The sequence below is a fragment of the Notamacropus eugenii genome, chromosome 4 (assembly GCF_028372415.1).
Source record: "Notamacropus eugenii isolate mMacEug1 chromosome 4, mMacEug1.pri_v2, whole genome shotgun sequence".
NCBI classification, from domain to species: Eukaryota; Metazoa; Chordata; class Mammalia; order Diprotodontia; family Macropodidae; genus Notamacropus; species Notamacropus eugenii.
The window spans coordinates 358,161,800-358,183,743 of record NC_092875.1 but is presented as its reverse complement, the minus strand read 5'-3'; the positions used below and the strand labels follow the sequence as shown (position 1 = coordinate 358,183,743).

At 35.1% G+C, this 21,944-nt stretch overlaps 1 protein-coding gene across 3 annotated transcripts in view; it reads left to right on the top strand.

The window, feature by feature from the left end:
- Positions 1 to 21,944, top strand: part of SEMA5A (semaphorin 5A) — a 660,701-nt gene that overhangs the window by 527,399 nt on the left and 111,358 nt on the right. For all 3 annotated transcript variants that reach the window (XM_072605411.1, XM_072605412.1, XM_072605414.1), the window contains exon 13: positions 7,645 to 7,762. In XM_072605411.1, coding sequence (XP_072461512.1) covers positions 7,645 to 7,762 — 118 coding nt within the window. The remainder of the gene's footprint in view (positions 1 to 7,644; positions 7,763 to 21,944) is intronic.

Sequence of the window (21,944 nt, the reverse complement as noted above, 5' to 3'; positions counted from 1 at the left end):
GTTTTCCATGTGATAAATTGGAATCTGAGGTAGCAATTGGGTCAATTTTAGGACATTTACTTTCAAAGCTTAGGGATTATGACATTATTGATATCTTCTGAAAATTAAATGTAAAAAGCAGTCTCTAGGATTATATTTGAGTATATTTCAGGACTTTATAGTGATGATTCTACATAATAGATCCTACAAAACAAAAGTATTTGGGGAAGGAGAAAGATTAGATGCTAAGGTTAAGGTTAATTCCTAGGGTCATTTAAAACCAAAACTACATTTTACTTCTGGAAAATATCTAAATTCTTTAACCTTGGATCACTCTGTCTTCTATATAGCTATTCCCTACAGCTCAGGGCATAGATCTTAGGGAGATGGAGGGGTCATTGACTCCCAAAAGGTCATTTAGTCTAACCAGTTGAACAGGAATCATTTCTAGAAGACTCTTAATAGGTAGTCATCCAGACTCTTCTTGAAGATACAGCTTTCTAAGACAACTCATTCATAGGCAAATTGCTTAAGAAGTCTTTCCTAGATGCAGTCAAAAACAGATTATCTGCAACCTTTACTCATTATTCTTCTCTCCTCTGGGACCAAACAGAAGGAATAGAAACCCTCTTTCATATGCCATCCTTTCACACATTACAATCCCCACTCCACCCTCCCAAAAAAACAAAACAGAACAAAACATTTTCTCTCCAAGTTAAATGCTATCAGCTAACCAATTTCACATGGTCTCATGCCCTTCTAGCATCCATTTTTTTTCCTCTCCTAGCAATTGTGTGGTCCCTTAATATTCTTCCCAAAATGTGGCTCCTATAACTGAAAATTACAGGTATGGTTTGAGCATGTTTGTTATATAGAAAAGGGGATCTTATTCCACTATGTCCAGTGTTTACTACAGTGGCTTATATTGGTAAGAATAGCTAACGTTTAGATAGCCCTTTTAATGTGGTAGGCACTAAGCTCTTTACAATTATCTCATTTAATTTACCAAACAACTCTGTGAGATTGATACAATTATTATTCCCATTTTACAGATGAGGAAACTGAGGCAAATTGAGGTTGTGACTTGCCCATAATAAAAGATTAATAAATGCCTTTTGAATTGAATATCTGTAAAATGTTCATGTTAGTAGCCAGGAGCAGAATTGCCATGAGATTGTGGCTTTATAAACAGAACAATCAGCATTTTCTGCATTATTATTATAATATTTGTTTAAAAAATTGCTTGGCACATATCATTTATTTTCTTTTTTTTAACATGATGGGGAAAAGAATCCCACAACTGTACTATGACCAGCCACCTATCCACCTTGAATGATTGTCCTGGGCATTCACCCTTACAATGCATGATAAGCACTAGTTTGCTCAGGAAGGATGAGGCCAACGTCATTCCAATAAGGCAAGATCAGATCTGTAACATAGTGCCTGAGATGAGGGAATTTATGTCATGTGGATGAGAACTCTGAACTCCCAGACATGTTTATTTCTCCTGGCTCACCCTTGGGAAGTGCCATCCTGACAGTTGAGTTTTATCCTCTTACATATGCTTCCTACCAATAGAAAAATGCGAGGGGGAAAATTGCAGGTGGTTCCCATATTTACAGTTCTTTGAGTTGATTAATCTCTTGCTCTGTTCAAAGAGATAAAACAAACTACTTGAAGTAAACACAGTCTGTTCTAGATTTGTCAATATCATTTTAGCAATGCTAGCATTCCTACTTCATGTAATAGGTAATTAGATAATGCATTTATTAGATAAATAAGGTATGTATTATTTATGATGTCTGCTAAGTTCTGGGAATCAAAAATATCACCAATCAAGAAAATACCTATCCTTAAAGGGCTTACATTCTAAAGAGACTGAGGAAAGAGGGCACAGAAGGGGAAAACTGGAAAGAGAGCACGATAGGAGGGAAGAGTTGAAGTGGAGAACAAGGTTGCTACTGGCAAGGAGATGAGAAAAACGCAGAGAGTTGAGCCCCAGGAGTGAAGTCACACTACATTTTGTCCCCTAATTTCAATGAAAAAAACTTCACAATTATGGATTTTACAATAGAGAAATAAATGCATTTGCAATAGTCCAATTCGGTAAGTATCAGGAACATCATACATTATATAAAGCACATGATATTTTATAGTATTATAGCGTTAGAATGGAAATTAGGGATTATTTATTCTAACTCTTAAACTAGATCAGTTCCCACTATAACCTTTCCTGTAAGTGATCATCTGTCTGTTCGAAGATCTCCAAATAGGAGGTAACCCATAACAGTTCTTTTTACTTTTAGACAGTTGTAATGGGTAGAAATTTTTGTCTCCTAAAATCAAGTTTAATCAGACCTCTCTGCAATTTTCAGCTCTTCCTACCCTTCTCTAGTCTTTTCTTCTCCAGGATAAACATCCTAATTTCTGTCAAACAATCCTCCTGTGACATAGACTCAAGAACCTTCTTTTTCTGTCTCTCTTCTTTTCCTCCCTCTCTTTCTAGTTCCCTTTCTTTCTTCCTTCTTCTCTCCTTTCTTTCTGTATAGTCATTATTCTAGCACCAAGTATCCACAAAGGATTTTTTTTTTCTGCAAGCATTGACTTATAGTGAAGATGTTCCTAAAATTAAATCTAGATTAAGCAAACAAACAAAAACCAAATGTAAACACTTCAAGTACGCTCATGTAACTTGAATGTATCTGACTTCTTTTTTTGAAAAGTTTAAATTCATTGTAATATATAAGCTAAGTATAGTCAGTCGACCAGCATGCTTCCATATGGCACCTGTTCCATTTGGGTTTCCACAGCACATTTTCTGAATGATGTCTATAATGGCATTGATATGTAGAAAGAAAATGCTGTATTTATTCTGAATCCACTTTAAATCAAATGACTCAGACCATTTCCTGTGTTTCTTGATTATAATTTAATGAAAGTACTGAAAGAGCCAGCCAGCAGGGAAACATTTCATCCTGCTAACTTTCAAACTGCCAGCTTGTGTGGATCTTTTTGTAGGCTATTTTGTTATGTACTTGCTTATTACCTTATATTAAAAGGACTGAAAACACAGCAATTTTTATAATATCTCCTATTCATTCATCAATTCATTCACCAAACACATGCCAAACCCCCTGCTCAAGAAATTTTCAGGGCTCTTTATTAATTCTCAGAATGAATACAAAAATGACTCTTTGTCATTTAAAGCTCCTCAAATCCTCTTTGTCTTCACCTTTATTTGTTTCTCTGACTTCCTTTAAGACTGTTCAAATCTCAACTAATTTTTAGTCCGTCTCTCCCCTCACATATACTATGCCAGTTCCTTCCTTAGTTACATTTTGCTTTCATCTACTCTGTAGATGTCATGTATGTGTTTAGTTATCACAAGTTGTCACCTACATTTAAAAAGTGAGCTTTTTGAGGACCTTGTCTGTTTTTGCCTCTTTTTTTTGGTATGCTTAGCACTTAGCACACTGTTTGGCACATGTAACTGGCTGACTGATGAAAAGGAACTTTATTTTTAAAACAATTTCATAGTAGTGACAGAGACCAGAGCATAACCTTATTAAAAACAAATCATTAAATAATCATTATTTTAAAAATTTGTGTTAAACATTGTTTAACAATTATGTTACTATGTTCAACATTCACAATTTCTGATGAATATTTTAACACTCATGACAAAAACAAATCAGAACTAAAGTCAGTGCTAACCCAGTATTCCTTGGGATAAATGGCGATGAGTTTGTACCCTAATATTCCCAGTATACCAGTAAGTCTGTGATCTTATTGATGTGAGTATTCCTACTAGGAATTCTATGGGTAGCCCCCACCCCAAGCATGGATGGAGAATGAATCTGTAATTATTTCCAGATTTCCAGAAACAGTGCAAAAATCCAGGTGAAAGTACATATCTTTGTTTTATCTGTTCATTTACTTCGCTCAAATAATTTATATTAGGTCCACAAACAATAGAATTTTGTAATTCAAAAGAGATAAATAAAATCCATATGCATATATGAACAAAATTGCTACTTTAAAACTCAACCCACAATAAGTTTCCAACTACAAACATCCTCTCTACTCAAATATATCCAATATTTACCAGAATATCATATTAAACTAGAAAATCCTTGGGAATTCCCACCCAAAAGATATTTTAAATTTCTATATAAATATGAAAGTGGTACAAAAAGAACTTATATCTATGAATCCTGTGAGAGGGCTATCAAGAAGGTCATAATTTTCCACATTTCATCATAGAAATGTCCTGGCTTCCAAAACTAATATATTATAATGGAAGATGGCAATAACCAGGTACTTTGTCATAAATAATAATATATGTTAAAAGTACTTCACTACTACCAAAACATATTTTCATTATTTCAAGATATATACATGCATTCTATATAATATATAGATGGTATATACATATGCAAATATATACATATACTTCATACACACATCCTTGGCACAAAGAATAATACATTTTTTCCCTTTAATTGGAAACTTAAGAACATTCTGAAGCATAATTGGCATTATAGGAAGAGAGTAATGTTATTGCAGGCAATCATTCATTAAAAATACTGTACAATATTTTCATAGTTAACATTAAAATATCGTTTTGGTGCTGTTGAAAGCTGTTTAAACTGTAGGGGCAAGTGGAATGAGATACAGCGGAAAGAGAAGTGAGTTTGAAGATTTTGTTTCCCAATTTTCTGAAGGAGTTTTATTCTTTCTAGTAGCTCTCTCTCTCTCTCTCTCTCTCTCTCTCTCTCTCTCTCTCTCCATATATATATATATATAAAATAACCAATGAATGAAAACCAATTCACATAACTTTTCATAGCTTTGTTGTGTTTATCCCAACATTCATATGGAAGTTGACGTTTTCAGAAAATTTATATAAGAATTCTGTTTATATATATGTATATATATATATACATATATATAATCAATAATGTATAGATCTTTTGCTTTACTTTGAAAACAGCATCTTAAATTATTGTGGTTCAGTCATTGTCTGCCCCTTTGTGATCACATTTTGGATTTCCTTGTCAAAGATACTGGAGTGGTTTGCTATTTCCTTCTCCAGCTCATTTTATAGTTGAGGAAACTAAGGCAAACAGGGTTAAAAGTGACTTGTCCAGAGTCACACAGCTAGTAAGTATCTTGATACTAGATTTGAACTCAGGAAGATGAGTCTTCCTCACTTCAGGCCTATCCATCTAGGTGGCACATTATGTCATGCCAAATCTAATATGATTTTCCTAGGGAGTTAAAACAGGGATAATGCAAAAATGTGTTTGATCAAATCAAATCTTTGGAGAAAGCATTGTACTTGGAAAAGAGCCCTGGTTTCAGAATCAGAGGACCTGGGTTCAAAATCTTGCTTCTGATGCTTCTAATCCTGTACAACCTTCCTGTTCCCCACCTACAAAAGGAGGGGGTTGAGCTCAATATACTCTAAGTTCTTTTCTTGTTCTTCCTCATGGCAGTCATGAAATTGAATACAAACTGTTATTATAATTCAGAGACCAATGTACATAGTAGCATCTTGCCAGGCGAGCTCAAAGCAGGACTAGTTTAGTCCTTTGTAAGCTGCACTATATGTCATATTGGAGAGGCTTTCACAAATACAAATAGACTAGTGTTGTAACGAATTTCTATTTTTATGTGGTGAAGAGACTATATTTGCTTTAGTAATGACTTGGGACCTAAACATTTAAAAATAAAAAGGAATTTATGACAACTTTCTCTGTAGTAAAGTGATTAGTGAAAATAAATGTTCTGGATCCTTTACAGAAAGGACTTGTACAGTAGTACCTTCCTCATCCTTTCTTCCACTTAGTTCCTAGATATTGTTGCATATTTTTTTCATTTTCCTTTTGTAGTTTGAGAGTTTAATTTTTTCTCCCTTGGGGATTGTTTTTCTAAGGTACACGAGTAGATAAATACTACTGAATGGTAATTTCTAAGCAACGACATGATAGAAAAATTGCAAATATGTTGACAATTGCTCCTCTCCTTCCCAACTAACAGTATTCAGTTATTCAAATATAGAACATAATGGTAACATGGAAAGGAACCAGAAAAAGCACTTCTAATACAAGACCAGTCATTCTCACCAAATCAACATGTTGTTTTTGTGGGCTATCTGCCATATACCAGAGGGGACTGGTTCTATCTTGAACTCTACAATGTTATTTCACCTGAATGTGGGAGAGTGCTACAGAGCCCCTGCTCACAAAACTGACTTGCATAATAAAATAGTCTGGCTGAACAGGGAAATCTTTGGATGTGTTCTCTATAAAGCAGATTATTTGTATTTCTTGTTCTGTGAAAAACTCTAGTCTGGGTATGGGCAAGAGTCTAAAATTTAAAAATTCTTTCCTAGTGGTTATGGCTTGAAGAAAGAGTATACTGACTGCCTTAAACTATCACTTTGTTACTGCTTCTTTTTATATCTATCTTTGCCTTGCTGTTCATCTCTTATTTTTCTTTCTTTCGTTTGGTAAATAGTATGAGAGACCTTCATGCAAAATATTCATTTTTGTGTATGAAATCTTTCATTTAGACAGAGATTAAATGAATTATTCACACTTTATAATCAGTTTAATATGATTTTACAGCTTAGGGAAAACAATTTATATATTTCAGAACATGTATACTACATGAAAGGCATTATTATACTGTCCTTAAAAATATACTTTAAGAATCTGTAAATTTATAAAAAAAATTCCCATGTAGAAGTACTGTATTCTAAAGCTGGAAGTGATCATCTGTTCATGTGCTCATTTTATGGATGAGTAAACAAAGACATAGCAAGTTGAAATGATTCTTACCTGTTGAAAATTGTCCCCCTGTCAGTGAATGTAAATATGTTAATACATATATGTATGTGTATCTAAACATAAGTTGTGATTATGCTGTATCTCACAAATATTTTCCTATTACCTGTAATTCAGAAAAAAGGTCGACTTTATATTCTGCTAATTGCAAAACACTGACTGTAGCTGTGATAACGTGTGAGCTGAAACATCCAGATTATTTGATGAGATAGCTGAAGTAGCATTGAACTTAGACTCAGATAAATTCTGCCTGAAGCGCTATTAGTGTTACCTTGGCCACATACTTCCTTTGTTTTACTAGCTTCTAAGTCAAGTGTGTTATTCATATCTCCAACTTAATAGCAATATAGTATGATTTATGTTCAATTACATTGGATGAGAAGGTACTCATGGATTAGACTCTTTACCCTTCAGCAGCCTCATCTATAAAATGAGAATAGAAGTACTGTTGTTGCCTCTCCCACAAAATTATTGTGAAGAACTTGCTTCATAAAATATAAAAATATATAAAATGTGAATTTTCATGACTTTGTTCAGTCTCCTAAATATTTCCCTACATAGTGGTAAATGTCACATTTGTAAATGCAATGACTGCTTGATTTTTTCATCTAGTAATTAGTTATCCTTCCAGTCTTCATCTCTAATATGCAAAATAAATGTTCGACCAATTTTTATTTTTGCAACACTTTTGTGTTTAAATAACCTTACATTGTTCCTTTTCTTGCTCACGACAGGTAGGACCAAAACTGTAGTTAGCATTACATGGAATAGGCCACAGTGCCCTTTTGTTGACCTGTGGGACTTGTATTTGCAGTGCTTGTATTGGAGCTCAGGATCCTTACTGTGGCTGGGATGTAGTGATGAAGAAATGTACGACCTTGGAAGAGAGCTTGAGCATGAGCCAGTGGGAGCAGAGTATCTCAACATGTCCAGTAAGTACTAGGACAGTCATTGATATCTTCAGAACTCCTTAAATGTGTGCGGATCTCACTATTTCCTAAGCTCAAACAACCATTGTACTCAAATTTATTTGTCTTATCTCTCTTTGAAAATCTGAATCCTACTAAATCAGCTCATGGTGTGCTTATCTTACTGCCCACTTCATGCTCACATACTTTCGTTTGCCTGTCTTCATCTGGAGATGTGCTGTAAAAGAAATCCAAGAAGTTCTGGTTTGGTAACTGCTATGATGCTGACCTGTTGGGGGTGGGGACCTGAGGGTACTCTGCTAAGCACTGTAGTTAAAAGTAGAAAACTGATAGTTCCTGCTCTCAAGATGTTTTGAGATGGAAAGGCTCCATTGCCCTTAGGGTACAACACCAAATAGAATGATGAGGTATTATTTTTAATGTTATTTCTATTGCTATTCATATCAATTTCTAGTATGGAACCATTTGATTCTGCCAAGGACTTTGGTGGTGAGTGAATCTTCAGTAGCAGCAGCAGCTGATAAGGCAGAGGCAGTAACACTGTCATGTCATATCTTGCTGGATATATTCAGAATCAATGATCTGGAGTGGGAGAGGGACATTGGTGCTTCTATTCCAGGAGTTCTCTTGGGCTTTCTTGATTGATGGTGGCAGTTTTCTGCAATTGATTGGTGGTGACAAAGAAAATGAGTCTCTTGTCTCATTTTCCCATGGGTTCAATGATGGTTCTTATCTCCAAAGTTCCCTGTAGATTCCTTTAATAATCCATACCATTAAAAAACAGAGCAACACTATATTCATAAAGTTACCTTGGGAGCTATAGTTTTAGGCTTAGAATTAATTTAAATGTTGAGAAATGTAGAAGAAGATAAAAGTGTTAAATCATGTTGCTGATAATGATTGTTCACAGAATCAAAAATATAGGGAATTATCTATTATGTTTAATCTTTCCATTATTTATTTATATTGGATCTACCTATAATATCCCATAGATATGTGAGACTAAAAATGCCATAAAGTTGAGGTTTATTCAAATTGTGATGATAAATATGAGGAGAGAGAAATTCATTTACTTTAGGGATAGAGAACTGATGCTCTCTTGGGAGGAGTAACATCTGTATTGGACCTTATGGGAAGGAAGGAATTCAAAAGTTGGAAATGAGAACCTATTCCAAGCATAGGTCATGGTATGAGCCAAAGAATGAGGATCCCAGAGGGAAAGAAAAGAGTGAATAAAAGAGAATAATCTAATTGACCTAGAATGTAACATCCGTGAGTCACAGAATGTCAGAGTTAGAAGTAACCTTAGAACTCATCAAATCCAACCCATAACTAAATAATAATCCCTTTTACAATCTCCCCACGAAGGGTCATACAGCCTTTGCTTTCAAAATCTCTGGTAAGTGGGAACCAACTGCTCCTCAAGTCATCATATTCTATTTTTGGAAACCTGTAATTGTTAGAAAGTCTTTATATCAAGCCAGAATCTATTTCTACCCACTGGTCCCAGTTCTGAAGAAGTCAGGTTGGATCCAAGATGTGAAAGGCCTTGAATCCGAGAATTGCAACTTATACTTTATCTGAGACTACTTCTGAGGTTTTTGAGCAAAATGATGACATCACAGTAGGAAGATTATTCAGCCAGCAATTAGAGAATGAATTAAAAATGACATTTATTAGAGTGAGAAATGCTAGTTTGGAAACTTTTACATCATCAGCCTAGACAAGAAGTGTTAAAAGCTGAACTAGTATAGGGGTAAGGGGCATGAACAGGGATGTGAGTTAAATGAATAAGGTAGAATTAACATTGTAAGAATTAATTAGGCATGTGGGATGAGAGGGAGGGAATTGTTAAAGATGTCTTCAAGGTTATGATCCTTAGAGAGTGAGAGTGTAGTGCTAACATTACCAGAAATAAGAGAAGTTTGCAGGAAGGCAAACGGAAGGGAGAAAATGATGTGTTCAGTTTTAGACATACTGACTTTAAGATTCTAGCTGAAAATCTAGCTAGAGGTATGTAGAAATAGGAACTGTGTAACTAGCTCTGAGAAGAGTTTGGGGATAGGACATAAAACAATTGACTTATTATGTAAACACAGGTGATAATGGAAGTCATGGGGACAGATGTTGTCACTAAAGGTGATAGGACAGAAGAAAAAGGTGCCTATAAGAGAACCCCAAAGAATATTCCCATTTAAATCATCTGAAAAGGTACAGTTAAAGAGACAGAGAAGGAACAATCCAAGGACTAATAAGAAAAGTTGTAATTCTACTCAGTGTAATGGAAGCCAAAGGACAAACTAGTACTAATGAAGGCACTATGCCACAGGCCACAGAAAATAATCAAGAAATATGAGTATATAGAAAAGAAAATAGTTTTGGTAATGAAGAGGAAATTGGAGGAGGAGAGAAATCATTTAATAAAGTGGTAGTGATAGAAACCAATTAAGAAGGGGTTGGTGACAACATAGACAAATTGGATAAGTCCTTGAGTAGGGAACTGGGGGAATGGGTTAGGTAGAAAAGAATGCCTTGAAAAAACCATTGTTGGAGATGAGGATGAAAGTCAGTAAGAGACACACATTCAGCAGTTCAATAGACTTTGGATTTTATGAATTTGTAGTAGACTCAAGTCACAAATGTTCATTGTTTCCTCCAACGATATTCAAAGGTGAACAGTAAGAACAAAGGTTATTAATAATATCCAATTTACATGTGTTTCTAGCCATCCTAATCTAAGAGCTAATGGAATTTGAGTTTATTCACAAAATAAAGATGTGGGGGTTTTTTTTGTTTGTTTTTTTTGAGATTACACTATATGAACCTTTGTAAACTTTGAATCAACTGATAAAATCCACTGTGTTGCTTCAGATGAATCTTCTGATAACAGAAGCACAAAAGAGAACATTAGATATACCTATGATGCTAGGGAGCAACTGGTCAGACTTTACTTAAAGATATGAATCAGCTGAGTCCCAGAGAGGTTAAGCAGTTTGCTTGAGTTCTCAGAGCTGGTGAGTAATAGAGCTGAATCTGGGATCTTGGTGTCTTGACTCCTAATTCATGGTTCTTTCCACTGGTACCTAGTAGTATCATAATACTTCCTCCCTAACGTCAGTTATAAGTGTGTTCTCTCCCAAAGGAACCTGTCTCCTCTCGAGGACTAATGTCAGCTACCCTATTCCTCCTCTTAATAAAACTCTTCAGAGTAGAAGAGAATTATCGAAATTTCCCCTATCAAAATATAAAACTCAAATGCAGCTCACCCAGTCTGTTTCCTCTTCCCCTCACCACCCATCACAAGCTCCATCCATTTCAGTTCCTACCATATTGTTTATGCCAAGAAAAGTTATAGAACTTCCCTTTAACAAAGAAGACAATGCTATTTCTGTACAGCATTCTAGATGTGTTAAGTACAGACAGACCAAAGTTTTTTTTTTTTTCCTTTTTTATTAGTGGTAATTTTGGAAAACAAGTTTGTTGAAATGGGAAGAACTTAAATTTTAATGTAAAAGGTGTGACTTGAGAGTCAAAAGAAGATGTACTCTGCTATGTGGCTTGCAGACAAGATTTGTTCCTTGATAAAAAATGTCATTAGATGGAAATGTCCATATGTATAATGTATATCACTTGTTTCTTTATATTCCCACTAGAAATGTATGCCTACTAAGTTGATTCCTATTAGGGAGAGGGTAATATTTACTATGCCTCCAGACATTTCAAAGGACAGTGGGAGGCATCAGTGGCTTAGGAGGTGTTTCATCAGTTATCTCTGATTGAAAAACAGCATAGTGTGCTGTCCTTTGCATATTAAAATGATTCTACTGATTCAACTATCTGTAGAACATGCAAAACTTGAGTTATTTTTCCAGTAGAAGTGATGAATTTGTGTTAATCCATTGGTACCTTCTCATTCAATTTAATTGAAAATATATCATGCCCTGCTTATGATAAGTCAGGAATATGGATATTGTACTTGACTTAGAAGCAAGCAATGCAAAATAAATTATGTAAATCGCCAACCTTGAGCAGAACACAATGAAGGAAAGCACATATCTTTCTGGTTTGTGTAGACTAACCTACAGTGGATGGAACACACTGGATTACTTTGCAACCTGCTATCTTTTAATTATACCTTTTAAAAATCCTTCTTGATGCAAAGGGATGAGGCAGCTGAGGGATATTACTATGAATGCTGAAAGGTGAAGACTAGCTACTGATGTAAATAAAAGACCTTCTAAAACACATCCAAATGACATCTGTGTATATTATTTTTTTCTCATTTTTCTTGAGAAAATGAGAAAAATTTCAATTAGCGAAACCATTTTTCAAGATAAATGAAATGCAACTTTATAAACAATACATTTGCTGAGGAATTTTCTAGCCTGACAAGGACTTCTGATATGCCAGGTGTGGAAGTAGAGTCAGTGTGGTACAGTGGGGAAGAGCACAGGCTCTGTCATTGGAAGACCTGGGTTTAAATCCTGACTGTATTTGCATGACCTTGAGCAAATTATTTCATTTCCCTGAGCCTTAGTTTCCTCATCTGTTAGATGAAGGGATCAGATTAGGTAACTTCTAAGGTCTCTTCTACTTATAAATCAGTGACTCTGTGTGAGCCATCAGAAACATTGTTAGTGATTTGGAATTATGCCTGAAAGTAATAAACTGAATAGACCCTTTATCCTATATCTCAAAGAAATAGTCAAAGGACTGCATATCTCAAAGAAATATATCAAAGAGGAAAAAGATCCATTTGTACAAAAGTATTTTTAGCAGTTCTTTTCTGTGATTGCAAAGAATTGGAAATAGGGGAGACTCATCAACAGGGAAATGGCTAAATGTTAGCCATATTCTCTCTCCCCAATAGAAACTAATTTGATAGCTAACTACTATTCAGCTACCACTGATACAGCCTATCTAATGGGAGTATAAAGAAACAAGTGATATGTATTATATGGGTGTTAGATGGACATTTTCTTCTGTATAAATATTAACCTTACAATTAGTTATGCTATTTGAATGTGAGTTCTATTATGCTGTAAAAATTATAAAATAAATTGTTTCAGAAAAATTTTGGGATAATAATAGCTTACTATTGCAACTAACATATAAAGCACTTACTATGTGCCAAGCACAGTGCTTGGTACTTTAAATTTGTTATCTCATTCAATCCTCAGAACGACGCTGGGAGATAGGTGCTATTACTATCCCCATTGAAGAGGACAAAACTGAGGCATACAAAGATTAAACTACTTACCTAGGGTTAGTAAGTAGCTGGGATTAAATTTGAACTTAGGTCTCCCTGAATCCCATCTTGGAACTCTACTGTGCCATTTAGCTTCTGGGAAGATTTATATGAATGATGCAGAGTGAAGTGAGCAGAACTAGGAGAAAAATATATACAGTGAGAACAATATTGTGAAGGAAATCAGCTTGAAAGATTTAGTAACTCTGATCAACACAGTGACCAACCACAAATTCCAAGGACTCATGATGAAATATGCTTTTGACCTCTAGAGAGAGAAATGATACACTCAGGATATAGACTGAAACATATTTTCTTTTATTTTTTTCTTCTTGCTTGCTTTTTTTTTGTAAGGGAACATGGCTGATATGGAAATTAGTTTTGCATGACTATAAATATTTGTAATAGTTGTATTTTTCTTGCCTTCTCAAAAGGAAGAGAAAGGAGAGGGAAGGGAGGTAATTTCGAATAGAAAATAAAATTGAATTTAAAAAGAGAAATACATAAAAAAGAAATGTGCTGACACTGGATTTAAGATGGTTTATCTATCAGCAAAATACCAGTATTTATGGATTCTTATGGTCCAGGTTACAGAATCTCACTTAGATATTGAGTAGTCTTTTTTTACTTTTAAAATTATAATTGAACACATCGTGGTCTTTTTAAAGTGCTTTAAGCAACTTGTATCTGACCTAAATTGCTATACGTCTAGTACTATACACAAGATATACATGTTACCATAACCTTTAATGTTGCTTAACACGAGTATTAATCTCTGTGTGTGTGTGTGTGTGTGTATAATGCATGATCTGATGTACCATATCATAGAAATTCATTTTACCCAAATGGATAATAAAATAACAACAAAATGTACTTTGTATTTTCAGGATAGTCGCATTTAGTTATACAATAATCAGATACTTCCTGGAACTACAGCAAATTTGAACCATAGGTTTTTAGGGCTAAAGATCATCTTGGAGTGATCCAGGCCTCTCATTTAATAAATGAAACTGAAGACCAGATATATGATGGGACTTGACTAAGATTCACAACAGGTTAGAATGTTACGTGACACCAACATGTTTTCACCTTCAGTGGGTGGTAGCAGGTGTGGAAACAAAAGGCTATATTTTAATATTAACATTATAACAGAAATAATGAGGAGCTGTGATTTCTTTTTCAGAAAGTCACAGCTAACCTTATATTTATTTAATCAATGATCATGCATATATAAAAGGTCTGCTGTGTGGTGGCACACTTAATACAGAGAGAAAAATTAAAGAGCCCCTGCCTTTAAAGAGATTCCATTCTATTGGAAGAACCAATTTGTTTGCCCAAAAGTAAATACAGCATATGTACAAAATCAATACCAGGTTATTTGAACATGTGGCAACAGCTAAGGGGGATCAGAAAATATGTCTTGGAAGAGATAGCACTTGATCTGAGCTTTGGAAAAGGCTAGTGATTCCAAGAGGTAGAAATGTTTATTCTCCAAAGGAAAGTAAAGCTCTGCCTAGCCTATGTCATCCTCTTATGGAGTTGGTGCTGTGAGCAAAAGGACCTTAAATGATATTTAAAGTGAACAAATACCTCCTTAACTTGAGAGCGCGCATCTGAGTTAGAACATATAGCACTTCATGTCTGCTGTATCTGAAGAAAGGTAGCACCGTAATAAGCAATTCAGTTTCTGCTGCAGCATTTCTCTAATTTTGCAAATATATGTTCATACTTACACGCTATCCAAGATGTAAACAATGTGCCAGTGCCACATTTGATTGTCTCAGTTAGGTTTTCTGGCAGATCAGGTTTTTAAAATCAAGATTGTATTAGTGATAGATTTCAAAAATCTTTTTCTCCTCAAAATAGTCATAATGCTTGAGTATTAATTACTCTTGAGCAAAGATTCACAATAATACTGTTCTCTCTTGACCCAAATCCAAAGGCATGCCAGAAGGACCTTATAAAAAAAGCATTTTCGCTCATAAATTTCCAAAGCTAGCAAGGCTATGTTCAATTCTGCTCAATTCTTTTAGTTTTATTACTACCTAGATATATTTAAAAATACATAAAAAAGAGCTTCAAAAGATTTGTCACCACCATCACCCCCATATACATATTAAATGGTCTAACCCCTAAATAGAACCTAATCCCACCTATTCACATTTAGAAACAATAGTATAAATAAAAAAGAATGAAATTATTCTACAGAAGTACATTTTAAACAGTGCCCATCTAGAAGTAGGTTATTATAATCTAATATCGTCTATCTTAATCTGAAATGAAGATAACCTTAAAAAATTAGGGTAGGATTTAAAACAATATCTATGTGCAAAACATAGGCATGTGTAAATGTCCACATATGTGTGACAGAGAAGCAGTCATAGAAACAGACATTGACAGATGCCACATAAGTCATTTAATTATCAGGTAATACTGTAAGAATAGGGAATTTGCTTGTCAGTATCATTAGAGTTTCCATACTCTAATAGAGAGGGGAACTTCTCACACTGAAAAAAAGCACAAATCTACTCACCCACCCCAATCAATAAGCCATTAGGATACAAACTTTTTCCTAATGATTTATTTGAAATCCATTCCTTCCCTTCTTTTATACCTTATTATCTTGTTACCAATTGCAATTTTCAGTTTTTTACACTTTGGGTCTCTTCATTAGACATAATTTGCTTGTCCTGTAGAAGTCAAAGTGCCACTTCAGAGACAGGGTCATGAGGGAAATAACCTGTAGACATAAAAGGTGGTGTGTAAAATAAATACTGGTGCAAATCTCTCACAGAACTGATCACTTCTCAGAGCCAAGTCCTCATGGGAACCAGCAAGGAAGATTTTTCAGAAACCTCTGGAACTTTGGGGGCTTCTAGGCTCACTACTTTTTGAAATAGTCTTTTACAGAACATGGAATTTGGTTTATCTATCCAATAAGATTGCCACTGCTGACAATAGATTAAATATTTTGTTGAGAACACCCCTAAATTCCCTACCAATAGGATATCATGTGACGAAGAGACTTCTTATCAGCTTTGAATCATGATTCACCCTTCTGTACGTTAGGATCTTGGAGTTCTATAAACTTCTTTAGCAAAGCTGCACAAACTACTTGTGCAAATACCTATCTTTTCACAGTTTTCTCTAATTCCATTGCAGGGCAAGACATCTGCCATGATATTTTTAATATTTTCATTATAAATTATGTATTTGTATGTAGCATTGAGCTATTTTCACCATATAATTCAAATTACTTAGGGGAATGTTGAGAAGAATAGCACCTAATGCCCCACCCTATTTCTGCTGTCTGAAAAATTAAATGTGTGCTTTGATAATCACAAGCATTGCAGTATAAACTATTTCTGAGAAAATGATACTACAGATGTCAGAAAACCCAGATAACCATTGGAGTACAATTGTAGTCAGTCTTCCCAAAACAAATTCTAAGAATGTTCTCTTTGACCAATGAAAAATGCATTTCCTCAACATATGATACAAACTGTAGTGTTACAACTAGGTTAATGCTTCCTTTCTGTGGGAGTTATGGTTTTGCTCATAGCAAGAAAATGTAAAATTATCACTAAACTAAGCAGGGACAAATTAGGAAAGTTGGTATGAATGTTGCTAATTAAGAGTTGAATATTTTTGTTACATTTGCCAGCCCAGAAAGCAGAACCTGGCCTTCATGGTTTCCAAATCAAATACAGAAACTGTATTCTCCTTTTTTCAGCTATAGTTCTCAAAGTTTATAGGGCTCCTGTAAATTCAGATTAGTTTAAACACAGTATCCATGAACCATTCCCAGGCCACCCTAAGTAAAAGGCAACAGATAATGATAGTGATTTTATTGAGTTCTCACAAGTCAATGAAAGAGTCAAAGCCCTACATTAGGCAAAAAGGAATAGAGATGGTTCTGCTGGTGATAAAATGGTTAGATAAAGTACTTTGTATTTCCCAGGTTAAATACCTATGATGTTTAACCCCTTTGTTCTTCATGAGAAGACAGTGGCCCTTAAAGTAGATCAAAGAGGCATTTATTACCCTGGTGACAAGTGGCTGAAGAGAATGGAAGCTCATTGTTTTTATCCTTACCTGCCTCTCACTTACCCCACTACTGGCACCTAGAAGGCACTTCATAAGGGTTTGTTGAATATAATGGAATGGAATTGGTCTACTCTCTATTTAACCTAGTTTCACTTATAAGTGTCTCGTCTTCCAAGGTTTCTTGGTCTCCTGAACCTTAACTGTGCCTTATAGAACAGGGAAGGAGGGAGACAAAAGATTTCCTGAGGTGTCTATAAGTCATAATAACACAATTCCAAGTTAAATAAACTAAACTGACCACAATCACATTCAGAATGGAGATTGTCTTCTCCTACCTTAATCAAACAGCATCCTCAAAAGATTTGGCTTCTACCTTCATGAATCACATGTGCAGGTTTTATCTTTGGACAGATAGGCATTCTTCACTTCTCAGGAAGGTTTCAGGCATCCTTAAAACCTTTTATCTTCTTTCAGCAATGTTCCTCTAGGCTTAAAAAATGCCAGTTGGAGTTTAGACATGATTTCCTGCCAAGACCTATTCTGAGTTTTAAGATTTTTAATTGCCCCTGGAGTAAAAGACTTGACCCTCTTGTATCTAAGCCCTCCAGTTTTTATGACTTTATACAAGTTCAGCATCACTTCTAGTGTCAAATGCCCCTTTTCTGCTTACAAGACAAACAGCTTTCTTTTCTACAGAACACCTGGTCTCTGATTCCAAATGGCATTTAGTCAATCTTTCACTAAAATGTGTAGATATAAATCCTTGGTTTTGACATCTAACAATTATTCCAATAGGCAGCTGTTGCTTCAGCATTGTTTTACCCTTCACTGTCACATTCATTGGCAATTTCATAACATCTGCTCCCATTGCCAACATTACTATGACATCCATTTTTCTATTCCCCAATGTTTTTATGATGACAGATTTTCTGCCTTTTTCATGAATACTGTAATTGGATGGTATGTCAAAATAAACTTGTATTTTATCAACATTAGCCCATTTGACTAAGTAGATAATCATAATAATCTTGCCATAATCCCATCAGGTACAATGAGTTTTCCAGTGCAGTCCAATATATGTAGATAAAATATTTTACCATAAGAAAAGCACATTATAACATATAACACACTGACCATTACAGGCCTTGATTTTTTTGTCAATGTACATTAGTAATAGGATATTAGACCTTGTGAATCATCTAGGTTAGGGGTTCAGCACCTTTCTTTCTTTCATGGATGCTTTGGCAAGCTGGGACAGCTATGTGGTGCAGTGGATAGAGCACAGGGCCTGGAATCAGGAAGACTCACCTTCCTGAGTTCAAATCCAGCCTCAGACACTTACCAACAATGTGCCTCTGAGTAAGTCACTTAACCTCTTTTGCTTCCATTTCCACATCTGTAAAAAAGGTTTAGAGAAGGAAATGGCAGATCACTCCAGGATCTCTGCCAAAAAACAAAACAAAAAACAGAAAAACAACTGGAGCCTGGAAGAGTTGCACATGACTGAAAATGACTGAACAATGGCAACATTTGGCAGCCTAGGGAAACCTATATGCCCCTTCCAGAATTATATTCTTAATTTTTTTAAATTTAATTTTATTATTATTTTTTAATGTTTTACAATCATTGCCATAAAATTAAGATTTTATCTCCCTTACACATACCCCCCAGTACCCCCCTCCCGCCCCACGACAGCATACAATTCTGTATAGGTTCTACAAATACTTTCCTACTGAGTATGTTTTCACTATACTCATGCTATGTAGTCGAACTAAAATAAATGGAAGAAATCATAGAACAAATCAAAACATGATACACAAAAACACACACACACACAAACATGATCTGCTACATTCTGTGAATGACTTCCATATTTCTTTCTCTGAGTGTGGAAGGCATTTTGCCTTAGAGAACCACCAGTGGGATTTTTTTTTAATAAGTTCTTGCGTTATTACGAAATTCCAAGTCTACAGAAAAAACTCTCGCACACTGTGGTCGTTGCTGTGCACAAAGTTCTCCTGGTTCTGCTCCTTTCACTCAGCATCAGATCATATAAGTCTTTCCAGGTCTCTCTGAAGTCTTCTTGTTCATCATTTCTTATGGCACAATAGTACTCCATTACATTCATATACCATAATTTATTCAGCCATTCCCCAATTGATGGGCATCCCCTTGACTTCCAGTTTTTGGCAACTACAAAGAGTGCTGCTATAAATATTTTTGTACATGTGGGACCCTTTCCTATTTTTATGATCTCTTGGGGATACAGTCCTAGTAGCGATATTGCTGGGTCAAAGGGTATGAACATTTTTGTAGCCCTTTGGGCATAGTTCCAAATTGCTCTCCAGAATGGTTGGATGAGCTCACAGCTCCACCAACAATGAATTCGTGTTCCAACTCTCCCACATCCTCTCCAGCATTTATCATTTTCTTGTTCTGTCATGTTTGCCAATCTTATAGGTGTGATGTGGTACCTCAGAGTTGTTTTGATTTGCATCTCTCTAATCAATAGTGATTTAGAGTATTTTTTCATATGATTATAAATATCTTTAATTTCGTCCTGACTTGTACGGTTATACATTTCAGTCAGTTCTCTATATATTCTAGAAATGAGGCCTTTATCCCCGAGCTTAGCCGTAAAAATTCTTTCCCAATTTATTACATCCCTCTGAATTTTGGTTGCATTGGGTTTGGTTGTGCAAAAACTTCTCAGTTTAACGTAATCAAAATTATCCATCTTGTATTTCATAGTGCTTTCTATCTCTTCTTTAGTAAATTCTTCCCTTCTCCATAAATTTGATAAATACACTATTTCTTGCTTCTCCAGTTTATTCATGGTATCAGTCTTTATACCTAAATCATGTACCCATTTGGACTTTATTCTTGTGTATGGTGTCAGGCATGGGTCTATGCCTAATTTCTGCCACACTGTTATCCAGTTTTCCCAGCAATTTTTGTCGAACAGTGAGTTCTTATCCCAGAAGCTGGGGTCCTTAGGTTTATATTATATTCTTAATTTTTTGAAGGAAATGACATATTTCAGTGTAGTTTAGTGAAAATAAAGATGTATTTGTTCTTGTCCAACTTTAAGGATCTCTTAAATTCTATCCACCAGATAAAGAATGCTAATCTAGTCCCGTGACTTTTTTCTTTTTTGCATGGAAAAATGAACAGAAATGCAAAATAATGTTCAAGTTTGCACAATAAGTGGAAAATAGGGCTGGATGTTTGGGTTTTCTGATTTCAAAATCAGTGGTCTTTTCATTATATCATACTATTTTCCCGCAATACCTATGATTTCCTAAACTTCCAACCTAATGATTTTTATCTATTGCTATCTGCATCTCCTCTGACTACATGAATTCTACATTTGTTCTACTTCATTAAAGATCTTTAATAAATGGTTTCTTCATAGTTAGAACGTAAACATCTGTTTTAATTGTTTCCATCTTTGCAAGATAGCATGGTGTCTCTGATACATTGTATTTCTGGCTGGCCTTATGATGTTTCATGTTATATATTTTTTTTAACATACTACCACTTTGAGTTTAAAATTAGCATTGGAACTTGAAACCATAGTGTCCAAGGGTTGAAAGAAGCGTCAAAGGTCATGTAGCTCTAATCCTATTGGAGGAATGAATAAAGACTACCCAAACTGTCCTTGAAGGAGTACCCAAGCTCTCCTATACATTGCAGTGCATTCTTTTTGTGCTCATTCTTATCCTCCCTCAACAACCTGCCATTTTTAAAATTATTTATAAGATATGGAAAGACATAAACTTACTCAAATCACATTATTCTCCGAAAGATAGCACACCACATGTTACATTTAAGTAGAAGAAAGAAAATAGAAGCAGTAGCAAACATTATTTCCCTCAATAAAGGGGGAAAGAATTTTTTTTAAAAAATGGAAAAGGAAAGTAAAGAATTGGATGATAGTAAAAGCATACACATCTTCCTCAGAGCAATTTTACCATTGTCTGAGGGGAACGTCATTTAATAATGGGTAATAATTGGTATAAATGTATCCAATGTAATGCTGCATAATTATAACCAATTCTATATTTTATAAATATGATATCAAGAAATTTGCCTAATTACTATTATTACATATCACTGACTCAATGAACAATTGAGTCAAGATCATTTTACTCTGAAAATCATCATAATACCACTTATAAGGCAGGAGGGAATTTGCATTGTGAATGCACATGAGGATTTTTCAAAAAAGTGCTATACTCAGTCAAAGTAAAACTAGTACAAGTCTAAATAATTCATCCCTCATATTCAATGAAAACAATTTGGGGAATAGGTAGAAATGTGAGAGCTATGAAATTGATTTAATTTAAATGCTAGATGTCCCCAATTACACTGTACCAGATCCCCTAAGGAACAAGAGCAGGTCATCAGAGGTAGAGATAATGGATTGGATGCCTTTTTAGTATGAACCTAAGCTATCAAAAGAAAATATCTTTGCTATGTCCTATGGAGAACCTAAGGATGTCATAGGACCATTCAATTCATTCCTGATTTACCCAGAAAAAGGTGAAAAGGCGCTTTTGAAGTTGCGACATTTCCATCCCAATTTCCCCATGGGATGAGTCTGTGTCTTGCTGTCTTCTTTGCCCCCTTGCCAGGATCAGATGAAACATTGTGAATTGCCTGAGGAGATGGTGCAGTCACATTACCTGTCTGTCCACCTTGATATTGTTTCTTAAAGAAGAGAGCAAGCTGTGTTTTGGTACTCAAGATTTTCAGCAGCCTCAGTGGAATCAAGCATGTTTGAACACTGAAAATAAAAGAGGCGAGATGTAATCACAGCACTGACACTAATTGGACCAGGGACATGTTATCTCTGCTCTACCACCCAGCCATGTCAGAGAGAATGAA